This window comes from Gekko japonicus, unplaced genomic scaffold (assembly GCF_001447785.1).
Source record: "Gekko japonicus isolate JY-2015 unplaced genomic scaffold, Gekko_japonicus_V1.1 scaffold3673, whole genome shotgun sequence".
NCBI lineage: Eukaryota > Metazoa > Chordata > Lepidosauria > Squamata > Gekkonidae > Gekko > Gekko japonicus.
This window is the reverse complement of record NW_015166542.1, coordinates 121315-142161: the sequence shown is the minus strand read 5'-3', so window position 1 is coordinate 142161 and position 20847 is coordinate 121315. Positions and strand designations below refer to the sequence as shown.

The following is a 20847-nucleotide window of genomic DNA, read 5'->3' as shown; positions in this document are numbered from 1 at the left end:
GGGGGGAACGAAGCCCCTCCGCTCGCCCAACTGGCGGGTCGCCGAGTCCCTCTCCGGGGGGGAAGAGCGCAGCCTGGTGGTGGCCCCTCTCCGGACGGGGGCCACCGGCAAAAAGGCAGCCACGAGGAGGGCCGGGTTCCGACAAAGCGACGTAAGCAGCCCTTCGGGCAGGGGACTCGGATCCAGTGTTCCCTCTAAGCTGAGTGAGTGTGAGCTGGCTCACCGTTTTTTTAGCCTCCGGCTCACACATTTTCGTCTCCGCTCGGGAAGGATGGGACTCCAGAGCCAACTAATCTATGGAGCAGCCCAATCGCTCGCCCACAACTTTCATGCCAGAAGCAGCTCACAAAGTAGGATTTTTGCTCACAGGACTGCACAGCTTAGAGGGAGCCTTCCTCTTAGGAGCCCAGCCCGTTTCCCCCCTACTCCCAGCCTGTAGGAACGAGGGGAGGTACTTCTTCAGGCTGTGCATCCTTCTACTGGCGCTGGAACTGATTGGAGTCCAGTCAGGCACCTTGAGACTGACAAAGTGGTTCAATTTTGGGTGCAAGCTTCCCTGTGCGCACCCACAAATAATTTTGTTCCACTGCTTCCGACCAAGACGGTGACCCACGCAAATCGATCTTGCTGGGACTCCTGAACACACAGGAAGCTTCCTTGTACTGAATCAGAGCCCACTGGCCCTTTGAGGTCACTTTTGTCCGCCCTGTCGGGCAGCCGCTCTCCACGGCCTCAGGCAGAGGAAGGTCTTGCCCATCACCTGCTGCCGGGCCCTTGCAACTGGAGATGCTGCCTGGGATAGAACCCGGGACCTCCTGCATGCCGAGAAGAGGTTCTTCCACTGAACCACAACTGACTGCCACACAGTGTACTTCCGGCTGCTGGCTTGAAATGCTTTAAAGGGGGAGCTGACAAATTCAAGGAAGAGGAGAAGTCAATCAAAACCTCCATAGTCAGGGGCAGTGTATCTGAAAGATGACCATCTTTGGGGTATGTTGTAGGGCTATCCTTCGGCTATGTTCCTGCAGAGTGCAGGGGGTCGGACTAGATGACCTGCAAGGTCCCTTCCAACTCTTAACATTCTATGATTCTATGAATGCCAGTTGCTGGCGTGTGTGTGTGGACTGGGGGCAGGGCTATTGCTTTTCAGGCCCTGCTTGGAGGCCTTTTAGGGCTTTGCCACTGTGGGAAACAGGCTATGAGACCACGTGGGCCACACCTGGTCCTGCAGGGCTCTTCAGATGTTCCCGAAAGGAACGTCAAGTCAACAGCATGAAATGTCACTTCAGAATAATATGTTTTTGCTACAACCAACCAACCAACCAACAACAACAACAGCCTCAGGATGCCCTGGAAGTCACATACAGCCTGCCAGCCAGGGATCTGGCTTCTGGGGTGGGCTGGGGGAGAAAATTCATGGCTGGGCTTACTTCAGGACTTGTCGGCACGCAAAAACTGTTGGGTGTCTATACCCACCCACCCTTGGCCATGGTGGGTGCAGGGATGGAGGCCCATATGGGTCATTCCCAGGGCTGCAGCCCACCTGAGATCTCAGTGTCCCCCACCCCCCGCCAGCCCACGGCCCCATGGGTATCTGCTGCCCACGATGTTGGCCATCTTCAAGAGGGGGTTTCTGTCAGACCCTCTCCTCTCTGTGTCACAATTTGGGCCCAGATATAAAGGCCTCATTGTCCTTTGGTCACTCAGGGTATCCGCTGCAGGACTGGGATGAAAAAAGCTTGCTGACAACATGCCCTAAGACCTGCTCTCTTACTCGGTAGCAGGGGTCATTTCCTGCAGGAGCGCACAGGAGCGGAGCTCCGGCAGTAAGGAGCCCAGGGGGCGGGCACATGCAGGAAGCCCCGCTCCCAGCAGCCCTCAGTCCGGCCACAAGAAGCAGCCAGGTAAGTTGCAGAGCCCCACCCCTTCAGGTACAAGCTCTCCCTCCTCTGTGAGGGCAGATCTGCGCATTCCCCCCCCACCATAGCTAGCAATCCAAAACAGTCCAGTGGCACCTTTAAGACCAAGTTTTGTTCAGGTACAAGCTCTCCCTCCTCTGTGAGGGCAGATCTGCACTCCCCCCCCCCAATAGCTAGGAATCCAAAACAATCCAGTGGCACCTTCCACCACCAAGGTGGGAGCGAAGAGTCGTTAGTCCATCGTGCTGGTGGCATTCGTTGTGCGTAAAGCGCTGCTCATCCTGCTGATGACTCCTCACAAAACCACCGTGGGCCAGGCAAGGCCAAGGGCAGGAATCTGCCCACCCAGGCCCTGGGCATATTCAGAGACCATATGGCGCCCACCTGTACCATACTGGCATCCAGATCCAGGGTCACACGGGGTTGGGTCGCCTTCGGGATGTGATGCGCTTTTCAGTCGCTCAGAGTGCGGCTGCGGGACTGCACTTTGATCATATGACTCCACTGTGCATCCGGCTTCACTGGTTTGTTTCCGGGCCTGGTCCCAAGTGCTGGTTTTACTCTTCCAAGTAGTTTGGGGCCTGGAGACTTGAGCTGCCTTCTCCGGGCGAAGCCTCCCTGGTGACGTATGGCAGGGCTTTTCTGGTGGTGGCACTACGGCTCTGGGTCTCTCTCCCCCACTGAGCACATTCCTTCTCTTTTGGTGTTTTTTTTTTGGGGGGGGGGGGAGAAAACACTTTCTTTTTGCCAGGCTCATATTTAACTACTGGGGGTGGGGGTGGGATTTGCTTCTTGGATTTCTGGTTTCAGGAGTCTTACAGCTGTCATACTTTAAAAAGAAAAATTACGCTGCCTTTCCGCCTGATCAGTGTCCCCCAAGGTGGCGCCCATCAAAGCATCAAAACATTTGAACTATTAAAAACAATATTTAAAACTATAAAGTCATTCAATGAAAACACATAATCCCAGAACCAGGGAGGAGGCTGCATAACAGTTACTGGAGGAAAGCCAAAACCAAGCAAACAGAAAACAAAAAGGTCTTCATCCGCTGGTGGAAGACACCAACAGAAGGAGACAGATGAACTTCCCCGGGGAAGGAGTTCCAAAGGTTTAAACAGTGTTTTTCTGCTCTGTATTTCAAACTTTGTGAGAAGAAGAAGAGGAGGAGGAGGAGGAGATTGGATTTATCCCCCGCCCTTCACTACCCAAAGGAGTCTCAGAGTGGCTTACCATCTCCTTTCCCCTCCGCAGTCCCCACAACAGACACCCAGTGAGGGAGGTGGGGCTGAGAGAGCTCTTGACAGAAATGGCTCTTTTTCAAGGACAGCCCTGACAGAACTACGGCTTGCCCAAGGTCATCCAGCCAGGTGCAAGTGGAGGAACGGGGAATCAAACCCGGATCTCCCAGATTAGAGCGCGCACTTAACCACCACACCAAACTGGCTCTCAAGAAGAAGGATGATGATGGATTTATACCCCGCCCTTCACTACCCAAAGGAGTCTCAGAGCAGTTTACAATCTCCTTTCCCTTCCCCTCCCCACCACAGACACCCTGTGAGGCAGGTGGGGCTGAGAGAGCTCTTGACAGAAACTGCTCTTTTTCAAGAACAGCTCTGACAGAACTGTGGCTTGCCCAAGGTCACACCAGCCAGGTGCAAGTGGAGGAGGAGTGGGGGAATCAAACCCGGTTCTCCCAGATTAGAGTCCGCGCACTTAACTACGGCACCAAACTGGCTCTCACACCAAACTGGCTCACTGCTGAAATGCAGGATATAAAGATCTGGCTAAACTCAAAGTTTGGCAAGGCGGGGCCCTTGCGCAGGGCCCAAGCCAGCCCTTTGGTCCATGGAAGCCACCCGGCACTAGGACCTGGCCAGTTCCAGCAGGCCTTCCTCCCGCAGGCGTCCCAGGCCAGCAGCTGCCCCCGCTGCTCCGAGCCCACTTAAAAATAGCCTCAGCTCTGCCTCTGGGAGAGCGGCCTGAGATGGCGGCCGCCTGCTACCCGTCGAGCAGGTTCCACCGCATCCACGGGGCCAACGTCCGCTTGGATCCCTCCCGTACCCAGGCCACTCGCGTGGAGAGCTTTGCCAACGGCCTGTGCTTCAGCCAGGAGCCCCTGGCCCCGGGACAGATCTTCCTGCTGGAGATCGAGGAGAAGGAGCTGGGCTGGTGCGGGCACCTGCGGGTGGGCCTGATGGCCTGCGACCCCTCCCGCCTGGACGTGGTGCCCGAGTACTCCCTGCCCGACCTGGTCAACCGGGGTGACAGCTGGGTCTTTGCCATCACCCGCAACCACAACCGGGTCACTCCGGACACCGCTGCGGGGCAGGCCTCCGGCAGGGTGCGGGGCTTCCTCGCAGACCCCTATCTGCTCATCGAGCAAGTCCGGATCCCCAGAGACAAGCTGGTGGGGCGGAGCAGGCCCGGCCGGTACAGCCACATCCTGGACGACCTGTACAAGAGCAACGTGCTTCCTGCCACGGCCAGGAGGAGCCGCATCGGGGTGCTCTACACCCTGCAGCCCGACGGGACGGCCGACATGCACATGGTCATCAACGGGGAGGACATGGGCCCCAGTGCCAGGGGCCTCCCCGCTTCCCGCCCCCTCTACGCCGTGGTCGACGTCTTTGCGTCCACCAAGACCGTCCGACTCGTCCAGGTGGAATATGGCTGTAGGTATCGTGGGCTCTGTCCTGGCTCTGTGCCCGGGTAGGATGAGAAAGCCGCCTGAAGGCTCTGCTCCCATGAGAGGGCCTGAAAAGAGGCACCTCCGTGGCCAGCGGCAAGGGCAAGGGGCGGGGGCTTCCTTGGCCTACAGAAGGATTCCGGGTCAGTCCCCAGCAGGGGTTTCAGGCAGAAGGGGAGGGGACAAGCCGCTGGTCTGCTGGAGACACTGGCACATGGCTGCCGGGCAGAGGAAGCAACAGTGGGCATGAACAGTGGGCATGAACATAGCCTGAGAGGGGGGGGGGAGAGGTTTGTGTGCCAGCCCCAGAAGGAAGGAGATGTAATGGCCACAGGAATAAACAGCTTTAAAGGGGGGTTAGATAGGTTCATGGAGAAAGGTCTGTCAGAGGCTACCGTGGCTACTAGCTCTGGTGACTAAAGGGAACCTCCACATTCAGAGGAACTTATCCTCTGAATCCCAGAACCAGGAGGCAACATCAGGCGAAGGCCCTAGCCTCTCTGCCCTGTTGTTGGCCCTCCAGAGGAACTGGCTGGCCACTGTGTGAGACAGGAGGCTGGAGTAGATGGAACACTGGTCTGATTCAGCAGGGCTCTTCTGAAGGCCTCAGCCTCTCTGCCCTGTTGCTGGCCCTCCTGAGGAACTGGTTGGCCACTGTGTGGGACAGGAGGCTGGACTAGAGGGACCCTCCCTGGTCTGATCCAGCAGGGCTCTTCTGATGTTCTTTTCAGGGGAAGGCCTCGGCCTCTCTGCCCTGTTGCTGGCCCTCCAGAGGGACTGGCTGGCCCCTGTGTGAGACAGGAGGATGCTGGACTAGATGGACCCTCCCTGGTCTGATCCAGCAGGGTTCTTCTGATGTTCTTCTCAGGGGAAGGCCTCGGCCTCTCTGCCCTGTTGCTGGCCCTCCAGAGGGACTGGCTGGCCCCTGTGTGAGACAGGAGGATGCTGGACTAGATGGACCTTCCCTGGTCTGATCCAGCAGGGTTCTTCTGATGTTCTTCTCAGGGGAAGGCCTCGGCCTCTCTGCCCTGTTGTTGACCCTCCAGAGGGACTGGCTGGCCCCTGTGTGAGACAGGAGGATGCTGGACTAGATGGACCCTCCCTGGTCTGACCCAGCAGGGCTCTTCTGATGTTCTTATGAAGGCCTCGGCCTCTCTGCCCTGTTGTTGGCCCTCCTGAAGAACTGGTTGGCCACTGTGTGGGACAGGATGCTGGACTAGATGGGCCCTCACTGCTCTGATCCAGCAGGGCTCTTCTTATGTTCTTATGAAAGAAACAGCCCAACCGCAGAACCAGGTGGACCTTGTTAGGAAGTTTTGGTGATGTGTTTTGCACCAGATGGAGGGAGAGAAAGAGAGCTGTGAGTCTGTGACCCACAAGGATTTGGTCTATGTAAGACAAGGGAAGGGGTTGTGCCAAGGACAGGCCAAGTGGAAAGACGAAGGATGCAAAGGACACTTAAATTGTTTGGGTGAGAGTCGTTCAGTTACTTACTAATGTTGACCCCTGAATGCAAATGTTCTCTGTCTGAATCTCTTTTCTATCAAATTTCTGTTGCTCCCTTCCTCCAAGGATCTTAGGATAGCAGACACGGTTCCCCCCTTCTCTGTTATTGGGGAAGAGCCATGGCTCAGTGGCAGAGCACCTGCTTGGCATGCAGAAGGTCCCCGGTTCAACCCCCCCCCCCCCCCCGCATCATCAGGAAGGGTCAAGAACCTCAGCCTGAGTCCCTGGAGAGCTGCTACCATTCTGAGTAGACAGTCCTGATCGTGATGGATCAAGGGTGAAGACGGACCACAGGTCAGTGAGAAGAGCATCCTCTTGGCTGCAGAAGGTCCCAGGTTCAATCCCAAGGCTCCCTCTAAGCTGTGGAGTCTTGTGAGCAAAAATTCTACTCTGTGCTGGCATTAAAGTTGTGAGTGAGCGATTTGGCTACTGCATACATTGGTTTGCTCTGGAGTCCTCCTTCCTGTGCTAGGATAACAACGTGTGAGCCGGAGGCCAAAAAACTGTGGGCTAGCTCACATTAACTCAGCTTAGAGGGAACTCTGGTCCAGAAGGCAGCTTCACGTGTTGTCCATTTTGTAGGCTGGGGTCAGAAAGTCTGTCCCAAGATCATTCATTGAGCTTCGTGGTTCAAAAGGAGTTGAATTTGCCTTCTCCAGATCCCAGTCTCCCCCCCCCCCACTCTAACCACTACGCCATGCTGTCTCCATCACTGACTCACTCTGGTTGCCTTAGATAAACCACAAGAAGAATAAAAGATTGGATTTATACTGCGCCCCTTCCCCTCCCCACAACAGACACCCTGGCAGGTAGGTGGGGCTGAGAGAGCTCTTGACAGAAACGGCTCTTTTTCAAGGACAGCTCTGACAGAACTACGGCTTGCCCAAGGTCATCCAGCCAGATGCAAGTGGAGGAGTGGGGAATCAGACCGGGTTCTCCCAGATTACAGTCCACGCACTTAACCACGACACCAAACTGTCTTTCAGCCCCTCCCCTACCGGCAGTGCAGGCATAACAGTGCTGGCCTACCTTTCAGGGTTGTCATCAGAAGCACCAGAAGATAATGTCTGAACTCACAAAAGTGCTATATAAATTTGGAGCAGTCTCTTGGGGGCAAAGTCCCCAGGGGCTCAGAGGCAGGGATGGGAGCTGAGAGTCAGGCCGTGAAGGGTGTGTCTGTGTGGGGTGGGGCTGGGGGGAGGAAGCAGCTTGAAGCAGGGGCCTCCCAGCGGCCTTTGCAGGAGCCCCGGCTTCCAGCAGGCACACGAGCTCCTCCTTAGGGGACCTCTGGTCTGTGGCGAGGGGCATCCAGGCCCCACAGAGAAGGGGCTGGAGGACAGGACCTCGCATGTCCCCGCGGGTTGGCAGCAGTCACGCTCCGGGCTGCAGGGAGGACCTTGGGAAGGGGACGGTTTGGAGAACAGAAACATGGGGGGGGGGAGGTGCCCTGTAAGGATAAATAAAAGGAAATTATATAAACTTTACCATATGAATGATTATTAGAAATCGACAAGTTCATACTGGTGTTTCATTCACTAATGGCTACTGATATGTATGTGCTAATATGTTCCACTCTATTTTTTTTAAGCTTGTGCTCTCTCTGTGTCTCTCTCACACCAGTATCACCAGTTTGGTGTAGTGGTTAAGAGTGGCAGACTCTAATCTGGAGAATGGGGTTTGATTCCCCACTCCTCCACATGCAGCTGCTGGGTGACCTTGAGTTGGTCAAAAGTTTTCTCAGAGCTGTTCTCTCAAGAGCAGTTCTTGAAAGAGCTCTCTTGGTCCCACCTACCATACAGGGTGTCTGTTGTGGGGAGTGGAAGGGAAGGAGATTGTAAGCCACTCTGAAACTCCAAGTGAAGGTCTGGGTATAAATCCAATTTTTCTCCGCCTCCTCCTCCTCCTCCTCCTCCTCCTCTCTGTCTCTTGGTGGAGTAAGCAACAGCCACAGGCCCAGTCCCTTCCACGCAACAGCCTAAAAAGCGCGAGCGTGTCCAGAAGAGGGCAACCAGGATGGTGAGAGGGTTGGAATCCAAGTCTTAGGAGGTAAGGCTGAAAGAGTTGGGTCTGTTTAGCCTGGGAAAGAGAAGGCTTAGAGGGGACACAATTGCAGTCTTCAGGTATCTGAAGGGCTGTCGTGTGGAAGATGGAGCGGATCTATTCTCTCTTGCTCTGGATTGCAAGACTAGATCTAATGGGTGGAAATTACAAGGGAGTCGTTACTGGCTCAATATCAGGAGAGACTTCCTGGCTGTAAGGGTGGTTGAGCGGCAGAACAGACTGCCCCGGGAGGTGGTAGAGGCTCCTTCGCTGGACGTTTCCAAGCAGAGGCTGGACGACCCTCTTCCGGGTATGTTGTAGGGCTCTCTTTCGGCTCTGCTCCTGCAGAGTGCAGGGGGTTGGACTAGATGACCTGCAAGGTCCCTTCCAACTCTAACATTCCATGATTCTATGATCCAGAGCAGTGGGCCTCGAAGGTGCTCGCTCTCTGGCTCTCATGAGGTGCCCACGGCAGTGGCCAAGATCAAGTCATGCAAGGGCATGGCCCATGCCCTGCTTCCAGAGGGCTCTGCGGCCACGTTCAGGGCTTGAGGCAAACCTACCCGACGCCCTGCGTGAACGTCAACAAACCGCAGCGTTGCCAAGTTCGAAGGGCAGGGCCTTCCTTGAGGCGTGAAGCTGCTCTTGCTTTTGAACTCATTTGTAATGCAAATACAGAGTTTACAGAGACTCCTGATGCTCATTTACATGCAAATATCTCACTTCCCATTTTTATTTATTAAAAGTATCTCTGTCTGGCCTTTTCCTTGGGACTCAAGGCAGCTTACAGTTCTAAAATAAAACCCTGAACACCCACCCCTGGAAGACACCTGCGGCTCAGATTCCACTAAAAGCCATAGCAAATAAAACATACTTACAGTACCTTACAGAGAGCCAGTTCGGTGTAGTGGTTAAGTGCACGGACTCTAATCTGGGAGAACTGGGTTTGATTCCCCACTCCTCCACTTGCACCTGGCTGGATGACCTTGGGAAAGCCATAAGAGCTTTCCTTGAAAAAGAGCAGTTTCTCTCAGAGCTCTCTCAGCCCTGCCTACCTCACAGGGGGTGTCTGTTGTGGGGAGGGGAAGGGAGAGAAGTTTGTAAGCTGCTCTGGGACACCTTCTGGTAGTGAAGGGCCACGGGGTATAAATCCCACCTCCTACCTACTCAGTACCCCTGAGGACAGTACCCCCCCCCCTCTCTCTCTTTAACAACCCCCAAAGGGCTGAATTTTGTATTGCATTTTCTAAATAAACTACAAGAAATCAAGGGAGGGGAATCTATAAACTATGGGAGAAAGTAAAGAAAACCACAAAAAACCCAAGAGATAAAAGTCATGCATGCTAGCTTTTTAAACAATATTTGTTAAGAAGAAGAAGAGATTGGATTTATACCCCACCCTTCACTTGGAGTCTCAGAGCGGCTTAAAAACTCCTTTCCCTTCCCCTCCCCACAACAGACACCCTGTGAGGCAGGTGGGGCTGAGAGAGCTCTGACAGAAACGGCTCTTTTCCAAGGATACCTCTGGCAGAACTGTGGCTTGCCCAAGGTCATCCAGCAGGTGCGAGTGGAGGAGTGGGGAATCAAACCCGGTTCTCCCAGATTAGAGTCCGCACACTTAACCACTGTACCAAACTGGCTCTCAGGAGTTTGTTGAAGGTGAACAATCAAGGTGTCGCTTCTATCATCAATCCCAGCAAATCTGACAAAAAAACTAAGATCATGGCATCCGGCCCCATCACTCCTTGGCAAATAGAAGGGGAAGTCATGGAAGTAGTGACAGACTTCACGTTCCTGGGATCCCAGATCACCGCAGACTGTGACAGCAGCCATGAAATTAAAAGACGCCTGCTCCTTGGGAGGAAAGCGATGGCGAACCTAAACAGCATGATAAAAAGTAGAGACATCACCCTGCCAACAAAAGTCCGCATGGTCAAAGCAATGGTATTCCCAGTAGTCATGTATGGCTGCGAGAGTTGGACTATCAGGAAGGCCGAGCACCGAAGAATAGATTCTTTTGAACTATGGTGCTGGAGAAGACTCTTGAGAGTCCCTTGGACTGCAAGGAGATCCAATCAGTCCATCCTAAAAGAAATCAACCCTGACTGTTCCCTGGAAAGCCAGATAATGAAACTGAAACTCAAATACTTTGGCCACCCAATGAGAAGGAACACTCACTGGAGAAGACCCTGATGCTGGGAAAGATTGAAGGTCAAAGAAGACGGGGACGGCAAAGGATGAGAGGGTTGGACAGTGTCATTGATGCAACGAACACGAAGTTGAGCCAACTTCAGAGGACTGCGGAAGACTGGAAGGCCTGGCGTGATCTGGTCCATGGGGTCGCGAAGAGTCGGACTCGACTGTGCGACTGAACAACAACAACAAGAGCATAAATGAAATTCACTAGTGTAAACATCAGGAAACATCAGCATCTCTTTTTTCTTTAAACGTTTTTGTTCCCCACTTCATGGCCTCCCTCCCCCCATCTTAAAACTGAGTCTTCTTCAGTGAATGTAATTGCTGTCTCATCTTCTCTTCCTTTGTTGCAATTTTCTTCTCTTTATCTTCTTCTCCTGTTGGTTCTTATTGTTGCAGCAATAGCTGACCAGCCTTGGGCAGAGTCAAATATTTCCTTTTTGTTCATATCTTCAATTGTAAAGGTAGCTGTATTGCTTTAGGTTGTATAGTCTAAGGACAGTACCCTCTCATGCACGTAAGACGCTAGGCCCATCAAGGTCAGCGTTGTCTACTCAAACTGGCCGCAATTCTCCAGGGTCTCAGGTCGAGGTCTTTCACATCACCTGCTGCCTGGTCCTTTTAACTGGAGATGCCGGGGATTGAACCTGGGACCTTCTGCATGCCATGCAGAGGCTCTGCCACTGAGCCAAAGCCCCTCTTTACAGCTCTCCAGGGTCTCAGGCGGAGGTCTTTCCCATCACCCACTGCCTGGTCCTTTTAACCGGAGATGCCGAGGATTGAACCTGGGACCTCCTGCATGCCAAGCAGAGACTCTGCCACTGGGCCACAGCCCCTCTTTACAGCTCTCCAGGGTCTCAGGTGGAGGTCTTTCCCATCACCTGCTGCCTGGTCCTTTTAACTGGAGATGCTGGGGATTGAACCTGGGACCTTCTGCATGCCATGCAGAGGCTCTGCCACTGAGCCACAGTCCCTCTTTTCAGCTCTCCAGGGTCTCAGGCGGAGGTCTTTCCCATCACCTGCTGCCTGGTCCTTTTAACTGGAGGTGCTGCCGGGGATTGAACCTGGGACCTTCTGCATGCCAGGCAGAGACTCTACACCACTGAGCCATGGCCCCTCCCCCTTCCCAGGAAGCCCACTCCACAGGGCGGAGGCTGCTACTGAAAAGGACCAGACAAGCAAGCTAGAACGAGAGACCAGCCAGAGGACACCAGTTGGCACAACATGGGGAAACCCAGTTCCTTTAGATCTGTGGGACTCAGGCTGGGAGGGATTTAAAGGCCATAACTAGCAACATGAATTTAATGTGGGCAGCTGGTGTCATTGCTACAATAAGCAAGATGCGTTCCTGTCAGTCAGCCCCTGTCAATCGCAGAGTTGCTATATGCCAAACTAGCGGCACAGGTAACGGTGTGGCCAAGCTGGCCGAGCAGGGGCACACTCAGTACGTAGGGCTGCCAGCTCCGAGCTGGGAAATCCCTGGAGATTTTGGGGGTGGGGCCTAGGGAGGGTGGGGCTTGGGGAGGGGAGAAACCATCATGCCATAGAGTCCACTTTTCAGAGCAGCCACTTTCTCCAGGGAAACAGATCTCTGTCACCTGGAGGTCAGTTGTAATCCCAGGGGATCTCCAGCCACCCCCTGGAGGATGGGAACCATATCATAAGAACATAAGAGAAGCCAGTGTTGGATCAGGCCAATGGCCCCTCCAGCCCAACACTCTGGGTCACACAGTGGCCGAAAGTATCCGGTGCCATCAGGAGGTCCAGCAGTGGGGCCAGGACACTAGGAGCCCCTCCCACTGTTGCCCCCCCCAGCACCAAGAATACAGAGCATCACTTGCCCCAGACTGAGAGTTCCTGTCTATACACTGTGGCTAAGAGCCACTGATGGACCTCTGCTCCATATGTTCATCCAGTTCTCTCCTATAAGAACATAAGCCAGTGTTGGATCAGGCCAATGGCCCCTCCAGCCCAACACTCTGGGTCACACAGTGGCTGAAAGTATCCGGTGCCATCAGGAGGTCCAGCAGTGGGGCCAGGACACTAGGAGCCCCTCCCACTGTTGCCCCCCCCCAGCACCAAGAATACAGAGCATCACTTGCCCCAGACTGAGAGTTCCTATCTATATACCTTCTGGCTAATAGCCACTAATAGACCTCTGCTCCATATGTTCATCCAGTTCCCTCCTATAAGAACATAAGAGAAGCCAATGTTGGATCAGGCCAACAGCCCATCCAGTCCAACACTCTTCTGTGTCATACGGGCCGAAAGTATCCGGTGCCATCAGGAGGCCCAGCACTGGGGCCAGGACACTAGGAGCCCTCACACTATTGCCCCCCCCCCCAAGCACCAAGAAGACAGAGCATCCCTTGCCCCGGAGTCCCTATCTATACCTCGTGGCTAACAGCCACTGATGGACCTCTGCTCCATATGCTTATCCAATTCCCTCTTGAATCTGTCCATGCTTGTAGCCGCCACCACCTCCTGCGGCAGTGAATTCCGTGTGTGAATCTCTCTTTGAGTGTACAAGGACTTCCTTTTATCCGTTCTAACCCGACCGCTCAGCAATTTCATGGAGTGCCCACAAGGAGTTCTTGCATTGTGAGAAAGGGAGAGAAGCTCCATCCGTCTCCTCTCAGCGTATTGGCAGGGTCTCAGTTAACTACTGTCAGCATTTGTTGGGTGATAGTGAGATGTTGAAAAAATGGTATTTAGCAGAGATAAGATGATCCAGCAGAGACAGAGTAAGATAATTCAGACTGAGAGTCCATGTGTGATTAAAATATAACGTTTTTACTAAATTCTAGCACGGGAAGGGTAACTCGGATGAAAATAACAACAGAGCATAGTCGGCTACATCCTTACTCTACAAAGACAAAACTAGAAGAGAGAGAGAGTATGGCTACTCTTCTTCTTCTTCAGAACACCAAAACAAAGACGGGAAGAGAAGCCATAAAATGGTAATACACCTTGACACTTTAGTCCCAATCAAATTCCTAGATCAGGGAGAAAATTCCCGGGCATTCTACATCTAAAGAACATTGGTTACATGAGAAACACGTGACTTCCTGTGAGTAACATAAACAAACATTTAACTCCAGATATACTGAGCGTTTTCAACTTGTAATACCCAACACTTTCCCTTCCCCTCCCCACAACAGGCACCCTGTGAGGTGGGTGGGGCTGAGAGAACTCTGACACAAACTGCTCTTTCAGGAACAGCTGTGCCAGAGCTTGTGACTGACCCAAGGTCACATCAGCAGGTGCAAGTAGAGGAGTGGGGAATCAAACCCGGTTCTCCCAGATTAGAGTCCGCGCACTTAACCACTACACCAAACTGGCTCTCTTAAAGTTGCCACTGGACTGTTTTGGACCAATGGGGGGGGGGCTCTACAACTTACCTGGCTGCTTCTTGCTCTGACTGAGGGCTGCTGGGAGCAGGGGGTGGGGCTTGTTGCATGTGCCCGCCCCCCTGGGCTCTTTACTGCCAGAGCTCCACTCCTGTGCACTCCTGCAGAAAATGACCCCTGATGGTAACTGCCTGACAGAGCATTTGGCCTTGAGAAAGGAACCACATTACACCAAAGTAAACAAAACCCACAAGGAAATTGCCTAACATTTTCAGTTTCCTCTCTTGTATTCAGGCCCTCCATGGGCGTGGCTAGGGAGAGGACAGAGAACCCCACGCCGGTTCATTCTCAGTTTATTCTCCATAAACCAGTCCATAAAATACAACTGCTTGTTGAACTTTCTCGGGCTGGGCCCAACAGAAATGTTCAGTGATATGCAATTCAGAATGAAAAGGTTCATGTAACAAAATGATAGGGTTAGTTGTGCATTCTAAAAGCTAGCAAAAATATCAGTAAGCCTACTATAAGAATTCGATTTGGTAAAGTTCTGGAGGCTTTTTAATAGAAACTTTATGTTATGGTTGGTTTTAAAAGAAATGGGCGTGCCATGCCACATGATTGTTCTGATCACAGGAGGTGGTTGTTCCGTTCTATTCTACTATGGTCAGGCCTCACCTGGAGTACGGTGTCCAGTTTTGGGTGCCACATTTGAGGAAGGATGTTGACAAGCTCGAGCGTGTCCAGAAGAGGGCAACCAGGATGGTGAGAGGGTTGGAATCAAAGTCTTACGAGGAAAGGCTGAAAGAGTTGGGTATGTTTAGCCTGGGAAAGAGAAGGCTTCGAGGGGACATGATTGCAGTCTGCAAGTATTTGAAGGGCTGTCATGTAGAAGATGGAGCAGATCTGTTCTCTCTTGCTCCAAATTGCAAGACTAGGTCTAATGGGTGGAAATTACAAGGGAGTCGATACTGGCTAAATATCAGGAGAAACTTCCTAACTCAGAGTGGTTGAGCAGTGGAGCAGACTGCCTTGGGAGGTAGTGGATGCTCCTTCGCTGGATGTTTTCAAGCGGAGGCTGGGCGACCCTCTTTCGGGTATGTTCTAAGGCTATCTTTCGGCTGTGCTCCTGCAGAGTGCAGGGGGCTGGACTAGATGACCTGCAAGGTCCCTTCCAACTCTAACATTCTATGATTCTGTGATGTGCAACCTGTACTCTGGGCAAGAGGCCGCTGCTAAATCAGACTCTATGGAAGAGCAGAGTGGTTCCCAATTGGCAAAGACGTCAGACAGGGATGTGTTTTATCTCCCCATCTCTTCAATCTAAATGCAGAACCTATCATAAGGAAAATTAGATTAGATGCAGATGAAGGTGGAGTGGAAATTGACGGAAGGAATCTTAACAGCTTGAGATATGCAGATAACGCCACATTATGGGCAGAAGACAGTGGAGGCTGGAAACGACTCCTGATGCAGGTTAGAGCAGAAAGTGGCACAGCAGGATTACAGCTGAGAAGACAAAAGTAATGACTGCCAGGGAATTGCACAACTCTTGGATTCTAGTCCAGTAGCACCTCAACAACCTACCAGAGTTTCAGGGTATAAACTTTCAAGCGCCAAAGCTCTTTTTATCTGACACGAGTAGAGTAGAAATTGGGGGGGGGAGTGGCAAAATTTTGTTCTGAACAATGGAACCCCCCCGGGACTGAATAGGGACCTAGGACTCCTATGTCACCACAGATGCTAACTTTCTGCCCCCAAGTACTCTAATCCATCTGACTACAACACACATTGTAGCCCTGCATCTTTTACAAGCCTTCTTTACAGCACCCCTCCCACCTTTTTGACAGGCAGCACTGGGAGAAAAGGACTCCGGGAACTCTATCCCAGCCTGTATCTGATGAAAGGGAGGTTTGACTCTCCAGAGCTCAGACCCGGGAAATCTGGTCGGTCTCTTTAAGATGCTGCTGGATTTGAATCTCACTGTTCTACAGCAGACCAACACAGCTGCCTGTTGACTGACAAGGGAGAGACTGAAGTTGTTCAAGGTTCTCTGTTCCTTGGCTTCAGCATCAACCAAACAGGAGACGGCAACCAAGAAATCAGAAGGAGGCTGAGACTGGGAAGGGCAACCATGAAGGAGCCGGAAAAGATTCTGAAGTGTCGGGACGTGTCGACCAAGACCAAGATAATTCATGCCACAGCATTGCCTATTACTATGCATAGGTGTGAATGTTGGACAATGAAGAAAGCTGACGGGAAGAAAGTGGATTCATTTGAAATGTGGTTGTTGGAGGAGGGTCATACAGACACGGTGGACTGCCTAAAAGACACACAAATGGGTTCTAGATCGAGCCAAGCCTGGACTCTCCCTGGGAGCTAAAGTTATGAAACTGAGGCTGTCATTCTTTGGTTACATGATGAGAAAGACAAGAGTCCCTGGAAAAGATGGAAATCTTAGGAAAAGTCAAAGGCAGCAGGAAAAGAGGAAGCGTTCACATTAGGAAGAGAAGAGATTGGATTTATACCCCGCCCTTCACTTGGAGTCTCAGAGCGTCTTGCAAACTCCTTTCCCTCCCCCTCCCCACCACAGACACCCTGTGAGGTGGGTGGGGCAGAGAGAGCTCTTTCAAGAACTGCCCTTTCAAGGACAGCTCTGACAGAACTACGGCTTGCCCAAGGTCATCCAGCAGCTGCAAGTGGAGGAGTGGGGAATCAAACCCGGTTCTCCCAGATTACAATCCGCGCACTTAACCACGACACCAGCACTGGCTCTGAAGCCACGGCAAGGCTGTTGATGATGGGATTTTTTGGAGGTCATGAATTCATAGGGTTCGCCATAGGTCAGAAGCAATTTGCGGGCACCTCACACTGTCATTTAAAGGAGGGCAGGGCGCCATCTCAGTTGATACTGGAGGATAGGACCCATAATAATGGGTTTAAATTATGGTTAGGGCGGTGCTAGAAAAACTTTTTAACAATAAGGGCAGTGCAGGGGTGGACTCGGTTGCCCAGGGATGTTGTGAGTTCTCCTTCCTTGGAGGTTTCTAAGCAGACACGGGATGCTCTCGGTCGTCCTGCGTGGGGCCAGGGGGTTGGACTGGCTGGTCTTTAGACCCCTCCCAACTTTTAAAATTCTATAATTCTAGGTTCAAGTCCTCCAAGCCCAATCAGTCGAGAGAGTTCCAGGTGTTTTAGTGGCCACGAGATAAATTTTGCTGCTGAAGACAAAGCCAGGTTGCAGTTTAACATGGAAGATAAACCCGGAAAGCACAGGCTGGGATCCACCGGAGCTTTTCTGTGGACAGAAGGCTGGTTTTGTGCAGAGTGCAACTTCCTTGCCTCCCCCCATAGCCCCCAATCCCCCCCCCCCGGGGTTTTCAGCCCTGGCATGAAACCGCCTTCACAGCCTGCATGATGCCCACGGACAAACTGAATGGTGGGTCCAGCAAGATGCTTCTCATAGCGAGGAAGTGTGCCCCCCTGCCATGCACCAGAAGAGTCGTTCCCTTGAAAAACTATACAGCGACACATTCTTCTCCTTTCTTTTAAAAAAATGGAAAATGCACGAATAGGTAGAAACAGCTGCAACAGCACAGCCGGGCTGGGAGAGACCCTGGCCAACGGACGCCTTTCGGAGGTTTTTTTGTCCACCCTGAGAGCGTGCAGGGATTTCGGAGCTCACCCAGGACAGATTTTTTAAAATTAAAAACTCTGCCTATTTTGGAAGGCTACTGCGACGGAGGGAGCAGAGGGACCACCCACTGAAGCCCCCCTGGGCCGGGAAAACAGGGTTCCCAGGAGGCGTCCCAAGGGGGTAGGTCCCAGACCAGGAGCTGAGGCAGACGGGACATCAAGGAGAGGCAGGATGGCAAGGAGATGATAAGGTTGCGATGGGAGGGCTCTGTGGGGCAGCGGAGAAGAAGAGATGAAAGAGCAAGCCCAGGGAAGAGGGTAGATCTGGTTGAGGACACGGAGAGACACCCACCGAGGACAGGAAACAAAGAGGAGCTGTTAATTCTGGGACATACTGAACTTGACGGAGAGACTTGAGACATTCCAGCAGAAATACTCCAGGAGGAGTTGGAGATGCAAGACTTGGGGTGGGGTGGGGGAGCAGGTGGAAGGGATTCCAGTGAGGTTCCTCGAGAGACAGGTGGGGGTGAAGCCCAGTAGAGGATCCGAAGAAGAAGAAGAAGAAGAAGAAGAAGAAGAAGAAGAAGAAGAGATTGGATTTATACCCCATGCCCTTCACTACCCAAAGGAGTCTCAGAGTGGCTTACCGTCTCCTCTCCCTTCCCCTCCCCACAACAGACACCCTGTGAGGTAGGCGGGGCTGAGAGAGCTCTTTCGAGGACCGCCCTTGAGAGAACAGCTCCGAAAGAACTTGTGACTGACCCAAGGTCACACCAGCAGCTGCAAGTGGATGAGTGGGGGAATCAAACCCGGTTCTCCCAGATTAGAGTCTGCGCTCTTAACTGCGACACCAAACTGGCTCCAAAACTACAGCAAAGCTAGCAGTGAAAGGACAGAGAAGATTCCTCCACTGGCCACAGCCAGTCATTCAACAGGAGAGGGGCCTTCTGGGCCAGCCAATCTCATCCCCCTGGCCCAACCCCCCCCCCCTTTGCCTGGGGCCCAACAGAGAACAAGCTCAGAACAGAACTACCGGCTTAAGGGAGCGGCTGGCATTCCGAAGGCAGGCAGCACAGAGGCCCAGCGCCCTGCCCAGGCCTACGAGGAGCGACCTGATTCCCCTTCCTTTCAAAATCCTTTCCGGCAGGACTTCATCTGGGACACAGCAGCACTGAGATAGGAGGAGAGTGACTCAGGGTGTGGGGGTGAGAGGTGGAGGGAGTGCGAAAGAGGCACACTCATCCTGCGATCATCTCGGCTCAACGGGTTTCATAGCCTGGCAAGCCTGTGGACCAGAGGCGGCAGATAAGAGGACCCTGGTGCCAAGAGTGCACATCACAGGCAAATGATGCTCGCCTCATCACCCCGTGCTCCAAAGGAGGCCCGTCTCCCGTCCGCAGAGGAATGCCAGGCAGGGAGTCTGTCTGGAAACAGCTTGGCACGCCCGCTGCAGATGCCCGACAGGGAGGAGACCTGGAATGCCAAGCCAAGAATGACAGTCCAATAAAAAAAGACCCAGAGGCCTCTTAGGAGCCGGCTGTTCTGTGGCCTTCAGACGCTTCCTGGGGGGCACAATGGGAACGGCAGCCCGTGTGGTCCCACGGCACAGCCCTTGTCTTTCGGGGCCAGCCTGCTCACCACACATGCCGACTCTGGCAGCCTGGAACACTGCACGTGGGGAAGGGGGACACATCCCCCCACCCTTCATTTGAGCCCAGTAGCATCTCAGAGACTGACAAGATCTTGGGGGCATGAACAAAGTGCCCTCTGTCAGGGACCAGATCTTTGGCTCCCAAAAGCTCCCACCCAGTTTGGTGTCGTGGTTAAGAGCGCGGACTCTAATCTGGGAGAACTGGGTTTGATTCCCTGCTCCCCCACTTGCAGCTGCTGGATGACCTTGGGCAAGCCGTAGTTCTGCCAGAGCTGTTGTGGGGAGGGGAAGGGAAAGGACTTTGTAAGCCGCTCTGAGACTCCAAGTGAAGGGCGGGGTATAAATCCAATCTCTTCTTCTTCTTCTTCTACTCTGAAACTCTGGTTGGTCTCTTGGGTGCTCCTGCACTCAAACCTAGCTGTCCTACGGCAGACCAACAGGGCTGTCCTGTGGACGCTGGGGAAAAAGCACCCCCTAAAGGTGCAAGAGGCGACGCCAGACCTGCCCCAGAGTGCGCAGGAGAGTCTTGCACAGCGGCTCGTAGCCCAAGGTCTAATCCTGCCACTCCTAATTCCTCTTTTTGGCAAAGTCTCTTCAGCCCTCCAGAAACTAATTTGCAGAACAACAACAACAACAGAAGAAGAAGAAGGAAAGTCCCCGTCCTGAGGAAGGGAAGTGAAAAGTACTGGGTTCGCTGCATGGAGGACTCGGAAGACGACATGCTGTAGCACACGTTTATTGTACTTAACACATACAAAGACTAAGACTCTAACGGCCAACAGGGCCAACTATATACACATCCACCAGCAACCCCCACTCCCATTGGAGGCAGGGCCGGCTCACTCACTAGGCGAACTAGGCGATCGCCTAGAGCGGGATGGCTCTTAGGGGCACCAAACTGCACCTGGCCCCATACTCTGGGAGTTTCTTCATTATTTCTGTTTTTAATTCTTCCTAAAATGCATTTATTTTTGAAAATTGGTGGGTGCACGGGGGGGGGGCAGAAGGGATCCTTGACTAGGGTGCAAAATAAGCTGGAGCCGGCCCTGATTGGAGGGTTTGAATGTCCCGCCAAGGTGGCTATTGGTTGGGGCTGGGGAATCCAGGATCCGAAGTTTCCTTTGTTTTTGGATCTAAGCTCTGGCCTGTCCGCGGACCCCTGGAGGCGGTCCACGTACATAACAGGAAGGGACTGAGGTTTGTCTCTGCAGAAAATCTTCCACGTTCCCCAGCCAATCGTGTTCAGGACAGGCAAGGAGAACCTCCCCCGAGCGCTGATAAATCCTCACCAAATAGAATCAGGGTCTGGGAGTGTCACGAATGAGAGCAGGAGGCGAGAAAGACGCATCCGGGAGGGGGGCCTTCCAGGCACCAATCCAGTCCAATGGCTCATCTGTGACGGAGGGAAGAGTTTATGGAGACTGACGAGGTGCCGGTTCGGAGGCAGCAGTGCTGCGGGGAGTCACCGGAGGCCGGGTGGATGCTTTCATATCCGGGGAGCAAAGCAGCCAAGGGCCCCCCTGTTGCAGGACTCCGGGTGGACGGCCAGCGGGGTTTGGGCAGGCAAAAGAGCAGCAAGTCCAGGGAACAGGCCGGCCGGCCCCCTCTGGCCCAGCGGGAAAGGGGAGGACCCAGAGCAGCCTGCTGGGGGTGGGGTGGGGGGGTGTCTGCAAGGGGCACCTGGATGCTTTGTCAGTATACATACAGCCCTCTCCTCTCGAGGGGTGTCGGTCAGGTAACACTGTCCTAAGCAGGGGTCATTTCGTAGAAAAAGAGGTGCAGGAGCTCATTAGCATAACTCATTAGCATAACTCATTTGCAAATGCCACACCCCCTGACATCACCGGAAATGTGTCAGAAGGCAAC

At 53.2% G+C, this 20847-nt stretch overlaps 1 protein-coding gene across 1 annotated transcript in view; it reads left to right on the top strand.

Annotated features, from left to right (window-relative positions):
* Positions 1-3902: 3902 nt before the first annotated feature.
* NEURL2 (neuralized E3 ubiquitin protein ligase 2) overlaps positions 3903-20847 on the top strand; it is a 20942-nt gene continuing 3997 nt past the window's right edge. The window contains exon 1 of the mRNA XM_015412326.1: positions 3903-4591. Within this exon, the coding sequence (XP_015267812.1) occupies positions 3904-4591 (688 nt within the window). The 5' untranslated portion in view covers position 3903. The remainder of the gene's footprint in view (positions 4592-20847) is intronic.